This window comes from Pochonia chlamydosporia, chromosome 2 (assembly GCF_001653235.2).
Source record: "Pochonia chlamydosporia 170 chromosome 2, whole genome shotgun sequence".
NCBI classification, from domain to species: Eukaryota; Fungi; Ascomycota; class Sordariomycetes; order Hypocreales; family Clavicipitaceae; genus Pochonia; species Pochonia chlamydosporia.
This window is the reverse complement of record NC_035791.1, coordinates 5,592,464-5,606,329: the sequence shown is the minus strand read 5'-3', so window position 1 is coordinate 5,606,329 and position 13,866 is coordinate 5,592,464. Positions and strand designations below refer to the sequence as shown.

The 13,866-nt window shown below is 48.6% G+C and overlaps 4 protein-coding genes across 4 annotated transcripts; 2 read left to right on the top strand and 2 right to left on the bottom strand.

The window, feature by feature from the left end:
* Nucleotides 1-300: 300 nt before the first annotated feature.
* VFPPC_17478 (hypothetical protein) lies at nt 301-591 on the top strand (the record flags this gene model as incomplete). The annotated part of the gene is made up of 1 exon (XM_022429181.1): nt 301-591. The coding sequence occupies one exon, from the start codon at nt 301-303 to the stop codon at nt 589-591; it is 291 nt and encodes a 96-aa protein (XP_022285792.1).
* A 3,057-nt stretch (nt 592-3,648) lies between these two features.
* Nucleotides 3,649-5,340, top strand: VFPPC_03730 (cholinesterase; the record flags this gene model as incomplete). Its single annotated transcript, XM_018283197.1, has 1 exon — nt 3,649-5,340. The coding sequence occupies one exon, from the start codon at nt 3,649-3,651 to the stop codon at nt 5,338-5,340; it is 1,692 nt and encodes a 563-aa protein (XP_018147968.1).
* Nucleotides 5,341-5,757: 417 nt separating this feature from the next.
* Nucleotides 5,758-10,598, bottom strand: VFPPC_03729 (fungal specific transcription factor; the record flags this gene model as incomplete). Its single annotated transcript, XM_018283196.1, has 10 exons — nt 5,758-6,939; nt 6,989-7,444; nt 7,504-7,744; nt 7,816-7,942; nt 8,583-8,911; nt 8,981-9,332; nt 9,421-9,568; nt 9,627-9,808; nt 9,863-10,016; nt 10,086-10,598. 10 exons carry the CDS (start codon nt 10,596-10,598, stop codon nt 5,758-5,760), a joined length of 3,684 nt encoding a protein of 1,227 aa, XP_018147967.1.
* Nucleotides 10,599-11,377: 779 nt separating this feature from the next.
* VFPPC_03727 (monooxygenase) lies at nt 11,378-13,540 on the bottom strand (the record flags this gene model as incomplete). The annotated part of the gene is made up of 6 exons (XM_018283195.1): nt 11,378-12,213; nt 12,267-12,409; nt 12,465-12,782; nt 12,853-13,139; nt 13,192-13,271; nt 13,318-13,540. 6 exons carry the CDS (start codon nt 13,538-13,540, stop codon nt 11,378-11,380), a joined length of 1,887 nt encoding a protein of 628 aa, XP_018147966.1.
* Nucleotides 13,541-13,866: the final 326 nt, after the last annotated feature.

Genomic DNA, 13,866 nt, shown 5'->3' with positions numbered 1-13,866 from the left:
ATACAGCTTGATCATGTTAAGGGCACACAAAGCAGCTCCCTCACAATGATGGGTAAGTCTTGGTCCATTCCTATCTCTAGTTCTTCCCTGTTTCCGTAAACTCGGATTGCGAGGGGGTCCCGGGGGTGTGACCTTTGTCCCTCCTGATTGCCCTGCATCTCAGTTGACAGACCGAGCCAATAATCATGCATGATCCGGAAAGGTAAATTGACTTGTCTGTCCACAGCTCTCTGGGTTGATATCGACTTGAACGTCGGCCTGATAATTGCATGTCTACCATCCCTGCGGCCGTACCTGCGCATGGTACAGTCGGGCTCGAACCGAGCCGAGCCGCAATCCAACAAGCACGCGATCCGGAAGAGAAAACAGCCAGTGGAGGATAGCTTCCCGACGATCAAAGGTGGGTTTGAGGCCACGACCAGAAGTATCACCCCGGCGGAAAGAGTTAGCGCCAGGGGATTCGATCTAGAGGCGCAGGAGGAACTGTATGATAATTGCATGAGCAGAACCAGAACCTTAGAGGGAGCAAACAGTGGGAGGAGTTTAGGCAGTGATGTAGAGCTAGTCGGGGTCTCACGCCCGCCGAACTAGCCTAACCGCCATTGGGCGCATGTATGTAGCAATAGTAGGCGAATCGCTTAAGTTTGGGCTCTCCCTGCTATGACGCAGGAAGTTTAACGGCTCCACTGGCTGTGACGACGTCTCGTTATTTTGTCCTGAGCGGCTCACTGCTGCGCATCTATGCATATGATTAGGCGCGAAATCGGCAAGCAGCTTAATGGTAGGTTCTTTTGTGGTCTCAAAGTTCACGTGCAAAAGTTATTAACTTACAACCAGAGCAATATATAAACGTAGAGAGATCTTAACACCTTATATAGGCTAATAAAACTGTATTTAGCCAAAGTTACATCGCATTTGTGTTATCCTGTGACGGATTTGCCGCATTTATGCGGGAAAAGCCAGATCATATAGCGGTTAAATACTTTTAAGGTATTAGTTAGTTTTGGCAGCCTGGTCTCCTAACTACGTTACCCGCCGCTCTGAGACACGAGATAAGAAGCATGCACCCTGATATTATCTAGCTATAGAAGACACTTAAAGAATTAAGCACTAGTCTATTAATAGAAAGAATTCCTAAAAATAAGCTAATTGCCGCAAGAAAACGGCTTAAAAGAGCGGCTTTAGAGAAGCATTGCGCTAAATGTTTTAAGCAAAAGCGACAATAGAGACTGCTTCATAGTAACCTTTATAATGCATACAATGATGAGGACCCGCTTAATAACCTAATACCCGAGAAAGGTTATATTGCACAAGCTATAATGGGCATGTTACCTGTGGATAATGTTAAGCAGCCTGGCCTTATGCTGTTACGGTTTTGACCGCCAAACCTGGTAACTATTCCTCCAAAGCAAGGCACTAGACCGCAAGCATCTGGGTTCTCTTTAGGGCATTAACAATCTCTGTTTAACTGCCTAAACTATAAGAATATTTTCACAGGCCGGTCTCTCCGCAGGGGACGTCTACAAGCTGAACTTTGGGAGTGTTGCCATTGCCTTTGTTGCAGCATGTTTCTCGTGGGTCCTGATGACGTTCTTCGGCAGGCGAACCTTGTTGCTCTGGGGCATGAACCTGCTGACGCTTGATGTTCTTGTCATCGGCTGTCTATCCTACGACTCACGAGAATGTTGCTAAATGGGCCAGTTAGCCCTCGCACTTGTCTGGCTTGGAATATATTCAGCTACCCTTGGGCCACAGTCATTTGCCCTCGCCGCCGAAATTTCAGCAACACGCCTCCGTTCTCAGACACTCTCTATCGCGCGTAACGCTTACGACATTGTCAACATTATGGATAACACTATAGAACCGTACCTTATTAATCCGACTGAGGCGGGGCTAAAGGGCAAGACTGGTTTCGTATGGCTTGGCGTCGGGGTGTTGACAACCACCTGGGCGTTTTTTAGAGTTCCAGAGACAAACGGTCGCACCTTTTGCTGAGTTGGATGTCTTGTTCGACAAGCACATTTCTGCGAGGCAGTTTGCGTCGGAGGAGTTGAACATGATTGCTGAGTCAGAACTACGACAAGCGAGCAACTTCAACAAGCATGCAGATATAGATGATGTCAGGTACCGAGCATAAACGCGTCCTGTGTAGTGTACGGCAGTAACAGAGTTAACAAAATTAAGAGTCTTTGTCTCCATATGCGTGTTCACGCCAGGCTTGATCGTTGTTGCAATCCATGACAAGGGAACGGCCGGTTGTGGCGCAGAAAATGTTCATGCCTTGATCATTACCCGGGATATTATATCATTGAGCTGCGCTGACATTCCCCGAGTCAACTGCAAATAATCCTGAGGTATGGCGCCAGATTTCTTGCCCTCGATACCCGTCTGGATTGTCGCCTCTGGTGCTGCACTGAGCCATCCAGATAGATTTCATGTTCTAGGATTTTTAAAACTAGCTGTGAGACTTTGAAATGTGCACCTGTCTACAAACTTACTCTAGCTGCAGCTCAATTACTAATCTGGTATTATGATTGATCCGAAAGTTACATTGAAGACCGAGTGAACGTCACGCCGCTTACATAACTGACTAGTGCTACTTGGCATTCTATAGTTTCGGGCAATCTGGGATAGCAGGATGTTGAGCAAGGTTATAGTCAACAACGGGCATCCTGGTAGCGTCTACCATTAGTAACGCGTCCCAAATGTTCCCCAAATTCAACCCGTCGGAAGAAACCGGGCGCACAGATGATGGCTACTGTCTATTGAGTTTTTGCTAGAGCAAACTGAACATAGTCTGTTGTCACAATGCACCACAGGTTGACATGATTACCCTTGGCTAATATGCGGGGAGTAATGGTCACCCACACAACAACAATCAGGATATTCATGGCTACCAACGGGTTACCGGTCTTACAAAAGTTACTCCGTGACGCAACTGCTTGTTAGGAGCCTTGGTGGTAAATATTAACTTCCGAAAATGGTAACATTTATGCAGTGACTGAAGTTGTTACCCGGAAGGCAGTCGCGTCGTCGTTTTTCGCCAACCAGAGTTTGGTATCAAAATAATGCACGCAAGTTCGGCGTTGATCCTATATTCTATGTTTTGAGAATATTAATTCTAGTGAACTATATCAGCAGAAGTTTATATTAGGAGGATAGTATCAAACTCCATTCTCTCTCCGCTTGTCCACAAGTGCGAATGGGCCACAATTCACCCCCCCGCGAGGTCTCAGCGTATCACGTCAGCAAACAGCGTCCCTGGCGATTCGGTCTCGTGAAAAGTGATGGACTAGCAGTCTTGGCGTAAAGGTGTAGCGATCAAAAGGAGTATCAGTCCCCATCCGACCCCGGCGGACACGGCAACTCCCTCGATCCTTGCCATCCCATCAATGCCCAATAGGTTAGGCAAACGGATGAGCCGGAGGCAATGAGCTGCCGCATGCTACGTACGCCTTATCACAAAGAGTAGCTCGACCTGGTCGGCTTCGTCTTTGTGAATGCCGCTGACGCGTTTATGTAGGGCGCCAAAAGAGGTATTAGACCCTTAGTCACAGCTGCGATATTATGGTGAACCTTTTGATGAACACAACACCCAATCATTGTCCCATTCACCTCCTCATGCTCGTCTATCAGAAAAAAACGATAATGAAATCTGCTACTATCTTAAATGCCCTCTATATCTTCACCGCAACGGTGGCGGCAGTGTCCTGCGGCAATTGCAATACACAGCATGTTTCCGTGAAGCTACCCTTCGGAACGATCATCGGCCGTGCCGGACTGACTTCCGAAACATTCAATGGCATTCCGTATGCTCGGCCACCCGTAGGACCGTTGAGATTGAAACCACCACAGGCACTTGACGTGAAAGGAATATTCAACGCCACGGGACAAGCGAAAGCATGCCCCCAACTTCTAGTTTCTGCCAAAAACAGACAAGTTTTGGCAGATTTGGATGAAAAGCTTCTAGAGTTTCCATTTGTTCAACCTGTTGAGTCATCTGAAGATTGCCTCACGGTTTCGGTTCAAAGACCTTCAGGGACTAAAGCGGGTGAAAGACTTCCGGTACTCTTTTGGATATATGGCGGAGGCTTTCAGTCCGGCAGCACCAATACTTATGATCCGACTTCGCTCCTGGCCGCTGCTAGTGCCGAGGGACTCCCCTTCATCTATGTTGGCGTCAACTATCGCGTCGGCGCGTACGGCTTCCTTCCTGGTGCTGAGGTTCTAAAGGACGCAAGCACCAATCTCGGCTGGCTCGACCAGCGTATGGCACTACAATGGGTTGCAGATAACATCGCCTACTTCGGGGGGGATCCCGATAAAGTGACGTTATGGGGAGAGTCGGCTGGTTCAATATCAGTGTTGGGGCAGATGATGCTTTACGGAGGCGATGCCATGTACAAGGGGAAGCCTCTTTTCCGAGCCGGAATTATGAACTCAGGTACCATACTGCCTGCCAATCCAGTAAACAGTACACGAGCTCAAGCTGTATACGACCAAGTCGTCAATGTAGCTGGGTGTAATAGCACTGGCGACACATTGCCTTGCCTTCGCCGGGCTGACTATGACAAATTTCACCGCGCGGCGACTTCTTTTGAGAGTTTCCTTTCTTACACCGGTTCATCAATTCCATTCTTGCCGCGACCAGACGGTAAGGTACTCCCTGACAGTCCAGAAGTACTGATCTCCTCCGGCCGGTATTACGCAGTACCTGTCATTGTCGGTGATCAAGAAGACGAAGGAACGCTGTTTTCCATATTTCAAAACGGAATGGTGAGTACAGATGACAAATTAGTAGAATACCTGTCCAGTGTATACTTTCCAGATGCCAACCAGTCTCAACTTGCCGAACTGGTCAATGCCTATCCAAGCAAGGAGGCCGGCAGTCCATTCAGGACAGGAAATTGCAGTAACCTCTATCCTAACTATAAGCGGCTTGCTGCTCTGGTGGGTGACATTACTTTTACTCTTTCGAGACGTATATTCCTCGAAATGGCCACAAAGTCAAGTCCCACTGTACCAATTTGGTCATATTTGTCGTCCTATCTACACAAGCATAATGTTTTGGGAACCTATCATGCCTCGGATCTATTTCAGGTGTTTGACGGCACGCCACCAAGCTACGCAACGACAAGCAATCGGCGATACTATCTGAACTTTTTGTATAATTTGGATCCGAACAAGGGTGGTGGCGGGTACTCAACTTGGCCACAGTGGAAGGATAACCGGACGCTGATGTGGTTCAAGACGCAGTTTGAGAATGGATATTTGAACGACAACTTTCGTATGAATGCCCAAACCGTTATATCTAGATTGGGCGCAGCGCTCCGTGCATGAGGTCGAGGGGCAGCAGTGCCTCTTGGGTTGTTATGGAGGAGGTCCAGGCCTTGACATGAATGGGTACGAGCTTGGCCACTGAAGTCAATAGAGGCTTCCAAACAACTGATGATTTCATTAACGCCCAATCCTGAGTTGCCTTGAAGTGGCAATGGTGGCTGCCTTCGGATCTAGTTGAGAATAGTGTAGCCAGCAACAAGCTCCGCAGAACTATGGACAGCAAAACTGCCATTTATCTGATCCAGTGCTCTTTCTTTTCGTGATTAATCTTCACTAATAATATGAGGTACAAGAACCCCGAACACCTTGACCCACTCTCAGTTATCGGAAAACTGAGTGAGTCTGTACAAGACTGGTGGCGATTAGAGACCCCTTTAAACTCTGTTTCCCGCTCCGAACTCCAATGATGGTCGCTGGTTAGGCAAAACTAGCCTGCTCTCCAAGTAGCTGATCCCACTGCAACCAATCGTTGGAATGCGACTCAAACAATAATAAACTGGGAAAGTCATACGCCGGCAATGAGCTCGTCTCCATATCGTGCCCAACACCCGGCCAGTGTGACACTCCTTGGCCGCCTAGCGCAGTGCTCTCGTCTCCAACTGTGTCGTTCGATGGTGCTGAGTCTTGGGCGTGGTCACATTGCAACTTGTTGATATACTCTGGCGTCATCGGTGCCGACCAACCCTGTGCCCTTGTCGCCGCAACATACTCATCCCAAACCTTCAATGTACATCGCCCAAACGCATGGGCTGCGCCAGCTGGTTTCTCACCCACTTGGGGATAGTTGGTGAACAATTGCCCAATTAGTTCCCAGCACTTATCAACCTCTGGCCCCGTTTTCCGGCGACGAATCTCAATCAGTACGTATAGCATGATGTTCCATAGATAGCTGGTACCAATTTGCCACATGTACTTGTCTAGCCCGGGTGAGCCGCCTCGCAATAAGGCGACATATCCCATTAGCTTGGAAGCATTTGCAAATACGATATCTCGGTCGCTGTCGGGAATTTGCCTAGTGAAAGATGGAGGCTTGTGGGAGAAGAGTCTCATTTTGCAGAGAGAGGACCGGATGATGATAGAGATGTAAGTGTGAAACGAATTAGACGGGTCGCAGTAGCGCATGTACTTTCTTTCCAAGCGGTCCTCGATTTCGTCAATAATGTTGTGTTTCTTCGATGCTGGTATGTCTGGGTCTCCCATCAGACCTTCCCAGCGCATTGAAGCAGTTGGTGATGATGATATGCTTTTCAGGGAATCGTTGATTTCACATCGAATTACACACAGTGTGATGGGTGTGATGCCCGGTCGTGCTTCTGGGAGCTGCGTCATGGCTGGATCTAGATCCTCATCGTTGCAATTTAAAGGGCTCTTGGCATCGCCGCACGCGAGATCTGATGACGGGCGCGTTCCAAGGACATCCGTTATGCGGGCGTCAACGTGAACAATGTGCCACCAGAGACGCCGTCTCATTTCAGTCTCAAACGGGGACAAGCCCAGCGCTGTTCCATCTCGATGGAGTCCCATTTTGAGGGCAAGTCTTATTGCAATACCTGACATGATGTACAATGTGTCACTGGGGTAGCAGTTACGGACACATATCTACGTGTTTGTTAGAGACGATTTGTAGTGTTCGTGGATGGCTGCTTACCATGTACAGGGCGTATGCTTGGAGGGCCACGGGACTTGAGGTTGCTGGAAAACCTGCGCGTACCAAGGTCCGCTGCGTGGCAGATTTGTACTGAGAAAATGCAACTGAATTCTTTAACCCGAAGATATTGTGGCATTCAGCATCATCCATCGTGTTGACCGTGGCCAAGTAGAAGGCAAAGAGCACGGCTGATTGACTTGTGGCTGCGTGGTGAAGATGCTCATGTTCGCCAAGAACTAGAGCCCAGAAGCTTGGAATATGCAGTATTTTGACAAGAGCATCTACTCTGTCAATGTAGATGTCTCTTAATTTTGACAGCATGTGACGGGATGGACGGGGGCCTACTGGATGCTTGGGCGCATTGCTGATCTCGGGTCCAAAGTAGAGTTGACTGTCTTCGATATCTGTGCCATTCTCAATCTGCTCAGCCGGAGTCTCAACCTCTGAATGGGGCAACTAGACTTGTCATTAGCATGAGCGGAGGAGCTCTGGGTACGGGAATGATAATTGCTCACAGCATCTCCCAGGTTGGACCAGAGCGGACTGTCATAATATCTCGAGTTGCCCTTATCTACTACCAGCCTGGCCTCTGGCTCTTGTTGTCCGCGTGGTTTCTTAACTGTTTCACTGTCTCCTTGAGGGGATGCCGTTCCCGGTCGTTGACGCAGACTTGATGCATCCGAGTCCAACTCAACTTCAGAGGTCACCGAGCTTTGCACTGACAGCTCCCCCGTCTCGCCGTATGACTCCAGTAGTCTTTCATACCGTCTCAGCTTGGCATGTAAGCTTTCTCTTGGGGGTTTTGTTCTTTTTCTTTTCCCTCGAACAGGTGCCACGAAGCTGCACTCCTTGTCGGTCTTTTCACAGTGGGAGCATGGGCTGCGACGGTCGCATTTGACTTTTCGCTGTCTGCAGGGCAAGCAGGAAAAGCCTTGTACGTGCGGACTGGGTGCGCTATTGGAATTAGAACTCATAACTGATGCGAAAAATGAGAATGCTCATACAGGCTTGCAAGAATCATCATTGCATAAGTCGCATGTTGAATGGGAGGAAGTTAGTCGGTGCTCGGAGGGCAGAAATGGTTATTTGAGCACCGAGAACCGAGCGATTTCAAGTGGGCCTGTGAAAGTGGGTCCAGATCTGACCTCCATCATGTAAGAGCATTTAACCACAAGGACGACTTGACACTTTGATGTCATGGACAAGTCTGCAGTCTGCTCTTGTATATTTGTAATTCTTTTATGGAAACGGCGATGACATAAAACGTTGGCCTTAGTTGCAGCTGTGAGACTCGGCTACAACTTCAAGTCTAACTGAAACGTTCCACGAGACATCCTGGCAGTATTTGTAGCTCCAAGACAGATTTACGAAAGTACAGCAAAATGCATTATTGGTAAATTACAAATTCAGAGTAGAGATGTAAGTGTCTATACCAGATCCACTCTTGTGGTTATATGAGTCAATTGGCGTGAGAATGGCCCCTTTTGTCACATTGACTGTGCGATTTTGTGCTGTCGATTCTCCATCAACTGCTCACTCACGCAGCCCCTATATATCTTCATTCATTGTTGGGGCCGATTCCCGATTTCGGTACCATTACCCCGACCATTCTCTATAACACTACTACCGCCGTGTTTTGGTTCGCGGTTTTTCTTGACAGAGCGCCATTCCATGACCAGAGCACCGGGAACAGCTATGCTGGCCATGCAAAGAGCCACCTGGAATACCACGCGCAGTGCATCATTGTATGCTTCTAGGACTGGATAGCGGTACTTTACATCGATACTGTTAAGAATGTTGGTAGCTCCAGTGCTTGGGATATGTTCGACGTCGATCCCCGAAATACCTCGAAGACGACTGGTTAGCTGGTTTTGAAGTACATTCTCTCCAACCGAGACGAAGACGGCTCCAAAAAGAGTTTGCCTGTAAAAGAATGGTATGAAAATCAGCAATTGACCAAATCATGTCTGACAAAACAAGAGTGAGATTTACGCAAAGAACAAGAGAGATGCCCCGATAGCCACATCTTGCTTGGGCAGCACTGTTTGTGCAGCCATATTAGGAGCCTGTGATGCTACACCCAGCCCAAAACCATACAGGATCTGATACCCGATCCACTTTCCCGGTGAAGAATCAACACCGAGAGTAGTGAGCAGCCCTGCACCAAGGGCGGCGAAACAGACACCGAGTATCAGAGATGGTGTGTAGTATCCGACTGCAGACACCAGCTGGCCGTTGCCGACGGCCGATACGGCAATGACTAACACCATTGGAAGCAGGTCTATACCACTTTCTACTGCAGACTTGCCCTTGATAGCCTGGAACCAGATGGGGAGGTAGTACACTGCGTGAGGACCAGTTAATAGGTGGACAAGTGTGACAATATGACAGGCACATACGAAACAAGGTCTGGTGTGCACCGATGCACATACTCGTCCAGAAGCCGGAAGCAATGCTACGCTGCAGGAACACGCGTGGTGGCAGAATAGCCTGATCTGGCAACCAAGCTTGGACCAAGCCGAAGGCGATCAATAACACAAAGCCAATTATGAACAAGGCAATAATGCGCCCATCGCTCCACTACGATTTCCGAGTCAGTTGCTGATCTGGAGGAAGAAGAAAGCAAATAAAGACACACAGAGTATGTTGTGCCTCCGTATTGTAGTACGAGGCAGATGCAGACGACTCCTGGAACCAGACATATAAACCCTAGAAGGTTAGCCTGCCTCAATTTTTCTCTGGGAGAAAGCTTGGTATCAGGTTGAGCAGGTACGCGAAGGAGAAAGAAGACAAGGAGCATCACAACAAGTCCAATAGGAACTAAAGCAGGTCAGACACAACACGGTGACGTTGAGGAGTGTAGGGAAATCTCACGATTAATGTAGAAGCACCATCTCCAGGTGGCGTGAGTGGTGAAAGCGCCGCCCATCGTCGGTCCAAGGACTGATGCGACGCCAAAAAGTGCACCAAAGAAACCTTGGTACTTGGGGCGGTTGTGTAAAGGAACGGCATAAACAATAATGACCATCTTCAAGAAACATCCATGAGCCAACGCTGTCGATATAAAGGGTTAGGGGAGGCGGTGTCAGGAACTCACAACGCCAGGAAGAATGCCGCCTGCTCCTAAGCCAGCAATGACTCTTCCAAATATAAGAGCAATGGAATTGGGGGCAGCGCCGCAAATAGCAGAGCCAACTTCGAATAAGAGCAGAGAGGTCAAGAACGTGGACTTGATAGGGAGGAATTTGTAGAGTTTTCCGAAAACTAGTTGGAAGGAGCAGTTGGTGAGTAAGTATGCCGTGCCGTACCAGCCAACATGATGCTTGGAGTTAAACTCGTCTGTTATTTGAGGAATTGCCGTGGTAATGATCAATTTGTCCTGTAGTTGACAGTTACTGTTTTGGTCATTGAAAGTGGTGAGGAAATGGCAATCAACATTGCCAACTTTGTCACGCACCAGAGAGACGAGGAACATTGCTGCAAATGTTGAAGTCATAAGCAGTGCAAATCTCGGCCCAGAGTAGTTCTTGCAGTCATCATGGTGCTCCGGTCTTTTCTTCTCACCAGCCTGACAAGACGAATTGTCTTTGTCTTGGTGACTGGTGGACATGCTGTCGGGGATATGAAGTTGGATGGGAATGAAATATAGCAAGGGTCAAGAGGCCGAGCCGGTCCCAATATGGACAATATGGAGGATGCAAAGGTTGAGACTGGTGGGCAATGTCGTAAATGGGATGAAAGGTCTTTGTTCTTCTCTTGAAAATTTAACAGGTCTAATTTCTTTTCAACTAGAAATATAGCACATTTTGCCCTGGGGTAAAGCTTTTTGTCTCCGCGCCCCGAGAAGATCAGCAATGGGTTCGGGGCCGGGAGAGTGGGAACTGACATTTCGAGCCCCGAGCCACATATTGCAACCACGCTCCTTTGTGGTATGGACCTTCTATATGAACGAATGACTTGACCTTTAAAACATTCAATAATTGATAAGTTGGACCATTCATTTGATAAGAAAGACAATTACATTTGCAGATGATGCTTTGTACGGGTTGCCAGATCCAAAGTTGGATGTGGCAGTCTGAGCAGGCACGTTGACAATTGGTTAGACGACTGTGTACAAGTATGTAAATCTAGAAAAGAAAGGAAATTAAACAAGCAAAATGGTTGGTCACCAGACTAAGAACTAAGTATGGCCGTCCGGCGGGTGAAGGGCCTGGTCTCGTCTGCGACGACGACGAGTGTGCCTGGTTCTTTCTGTGTTCCGTTTGTGTAGTTCGTGAGAGGCGATGGCAACTATGTCCTCATGCAGTACTATTAAATCTAGTGATAAACATATTTATTCTACACATGCGCCTGGTGAAGCAAATCTTCCTTTGTTCAACATCTTCTCTCTCACCTCAACGCCAACTCGCTTAACCGCGCAGCAGCCTTTTCCAATTCCTTGCTGGAGTCACAAGCCGCAAAAACAAACCTGTCCGCCCTCAATATAACATACTTCTTCTCTTCCGCCGCTGTCCACATGTCGTACTCTCTGTATCCACGCACCGGCGGTCGTCCCGCACTCAACGGCGAAGCATCAAACTCCTCCCCTGATGCAGTGCGGAATACATCCAAAGGAGAACCAATGGGATTTGAATGTACGTGTGACCTCTTAATAAAATACGACGCTTCGTCCGGATGTAGCAAAGGGCATATTTTGTCAAGACCCTTCAAGTCACTCTCCAGGCTCCCCAATTCGTCGATGTCTTTGCTAAGGAGGACGACGATTTGGAAGACACCCTCCTTGCCCTCGCTGAAAATCACATCATCCGTAAGCTGAACTTTAGGCACATCAGTGCCCTTCGAACTCAGACCAACACAATACCCCTGTGAGAATAAAGCGCCGCCCCCGAACTCCGGAAGAAACGGCATTCCCTCACCATGTTCATACCGCATCCGACCAGCTTGTCTTGGACCAAGTTCAATCCATCGCTTCATCGGAGGCGCCATCTGCAGTAGCCAGAGGCCCCAGTCCCTGAGAAATATCTTGAAGATACTACTGCTGTTCACCATGTCGCCGTTGCGCACTGTCGCGGCTAGTGATGCTTCCAATTGTTGCTTTCTCTCGGTATACCAGCAGCGCAGAGTCTGCTCAACGTTGGCCGGGTTCTTGGCTCTACACAAAACCGCAAGTCGCCAGCTTAGAGAAATTGCGTCTCGGAATCCGGACGCGATGCCTTGTCCACCAACTACGAGAGACACATCAGTATTGGTACAGCCACGGGAAGGATGTCGTGCATACATGGCGGAAACACATGTGCTGCGTCGCCGCAGACAATGACTCTCCCAACAGCCCATTTGTCGCAACTTCTGGCGGAGAAGCGGAACGGTCTACATCGAAGGACTTCAATGCAATCTTCTGGAAATCTGACGTCTTCAGATAAGCTAGCATCATGACATTAGCTGAGATTTAACAACGGTAAGGTAGATAATCACGAACCCATAGAGGCTTCCCGGGTGCGTGATATACGGAACAACCACCTCTTCGATTTTTGCCGGCGTGGCCATCTCCATATCATCCTCGTCGTGGGCGACTACAAACTCAAACCTCCAAAGCCGATCGGCCGGGGGACCAAATCTCCCACAAACAGCCGGCCTCTTTGGATTACACAAAAATCGGAACTGTTCGGGGAAGAATTTATCGTAGACCTGTTGCGGCGTGTATCCGAGGCGCCAGAGAGGGAATGAAGGGTGCGTTTCGGGGGTAGGCAGTCTCATCTTCCAGTTGAGAGCGACCCAAGTCTCTTGATACTTGGTCCTATGAGATTGAGCGTCAGCTTGTTGCCAATGGCTGGGTGGAAAAGGGTACAGTCTCAAGAATGTCATACTTTTCTGCCCACAGCAACTCAACACCAAGCGGCTCAAGATACTGTTTCCTCGTAAACCCAGTCTTGCCATCAGCGCCAACCAAGAACTTTGAACGTATAGTGTGTTCGCGTTGTTGGCCATCCAGATAAGTTGCGTACACCCACTCTCCTCGTTCTTGTATCGACGTCAAGGTGCATCCGCTACGCAAGTCCGAACAAGTATCCCTGCCGATTTTGCTGCGCAGGTATTTTTCGAGGACGGGCTGCTTGTGACTCATGAAGCTAACATGTCCCGTAATTCCTGCGGTCTGAAATTGTAAGTTATTGCTAGTGAATGTTTTCGCCTTGGGTGCTTCTTACCGACCCGCAATCGACCGACATGAATGGTTCTTTATGCAAGTTGTGGTGAACGCCGCCCACGAATTGGAGCTTACTGACGGCTTCAAACAATTAGATAGGGTCGCCTCTAGCGTTTGGAGGACTTACCACTTCCAATCTTCGTAAACATGTGTTCATATAGTCCCAATCCCTGAACAAGTCGGATTCCATCTTCGTCAAGCGCAATGCCCCTAGGATCGACAGTGATGTCTGTTTCCCTTTCTAATATGACGTTTGCTATACCATATCGAGCTAGATATCCTGAGAGCATGGCTCCCGTCGGGCCACACCCGCAGATTAGCACATCTGTTGTCTCACACTCGCTGCCCATCTTAGCAGAGCACCGAATGCCACTAGATGACGATGATCTGAGTTGACTGGTAAAGGCAGTTTAGTTGAGCACAGGAAAAAGAGTTGCAGCAGTTGTCATTATGAGCAGTTAACCACATGGCGTTCGTGGTGCCATGGTGTAAAAGCGACACATATCATGCGATGCAATTGTGGTGACAACAACAGGCACCAAACGCCAGGAACAAATTGAATAGATAGTTTCCTCTTCTGGACAGCTCTGGGGTATTGCATGGTGGCGGAGACTAGTCGGCGCCTTGGTGTAGTTTAACTTGAGGTTGTGGGAACTAAATGTGGCAACTATCTCGG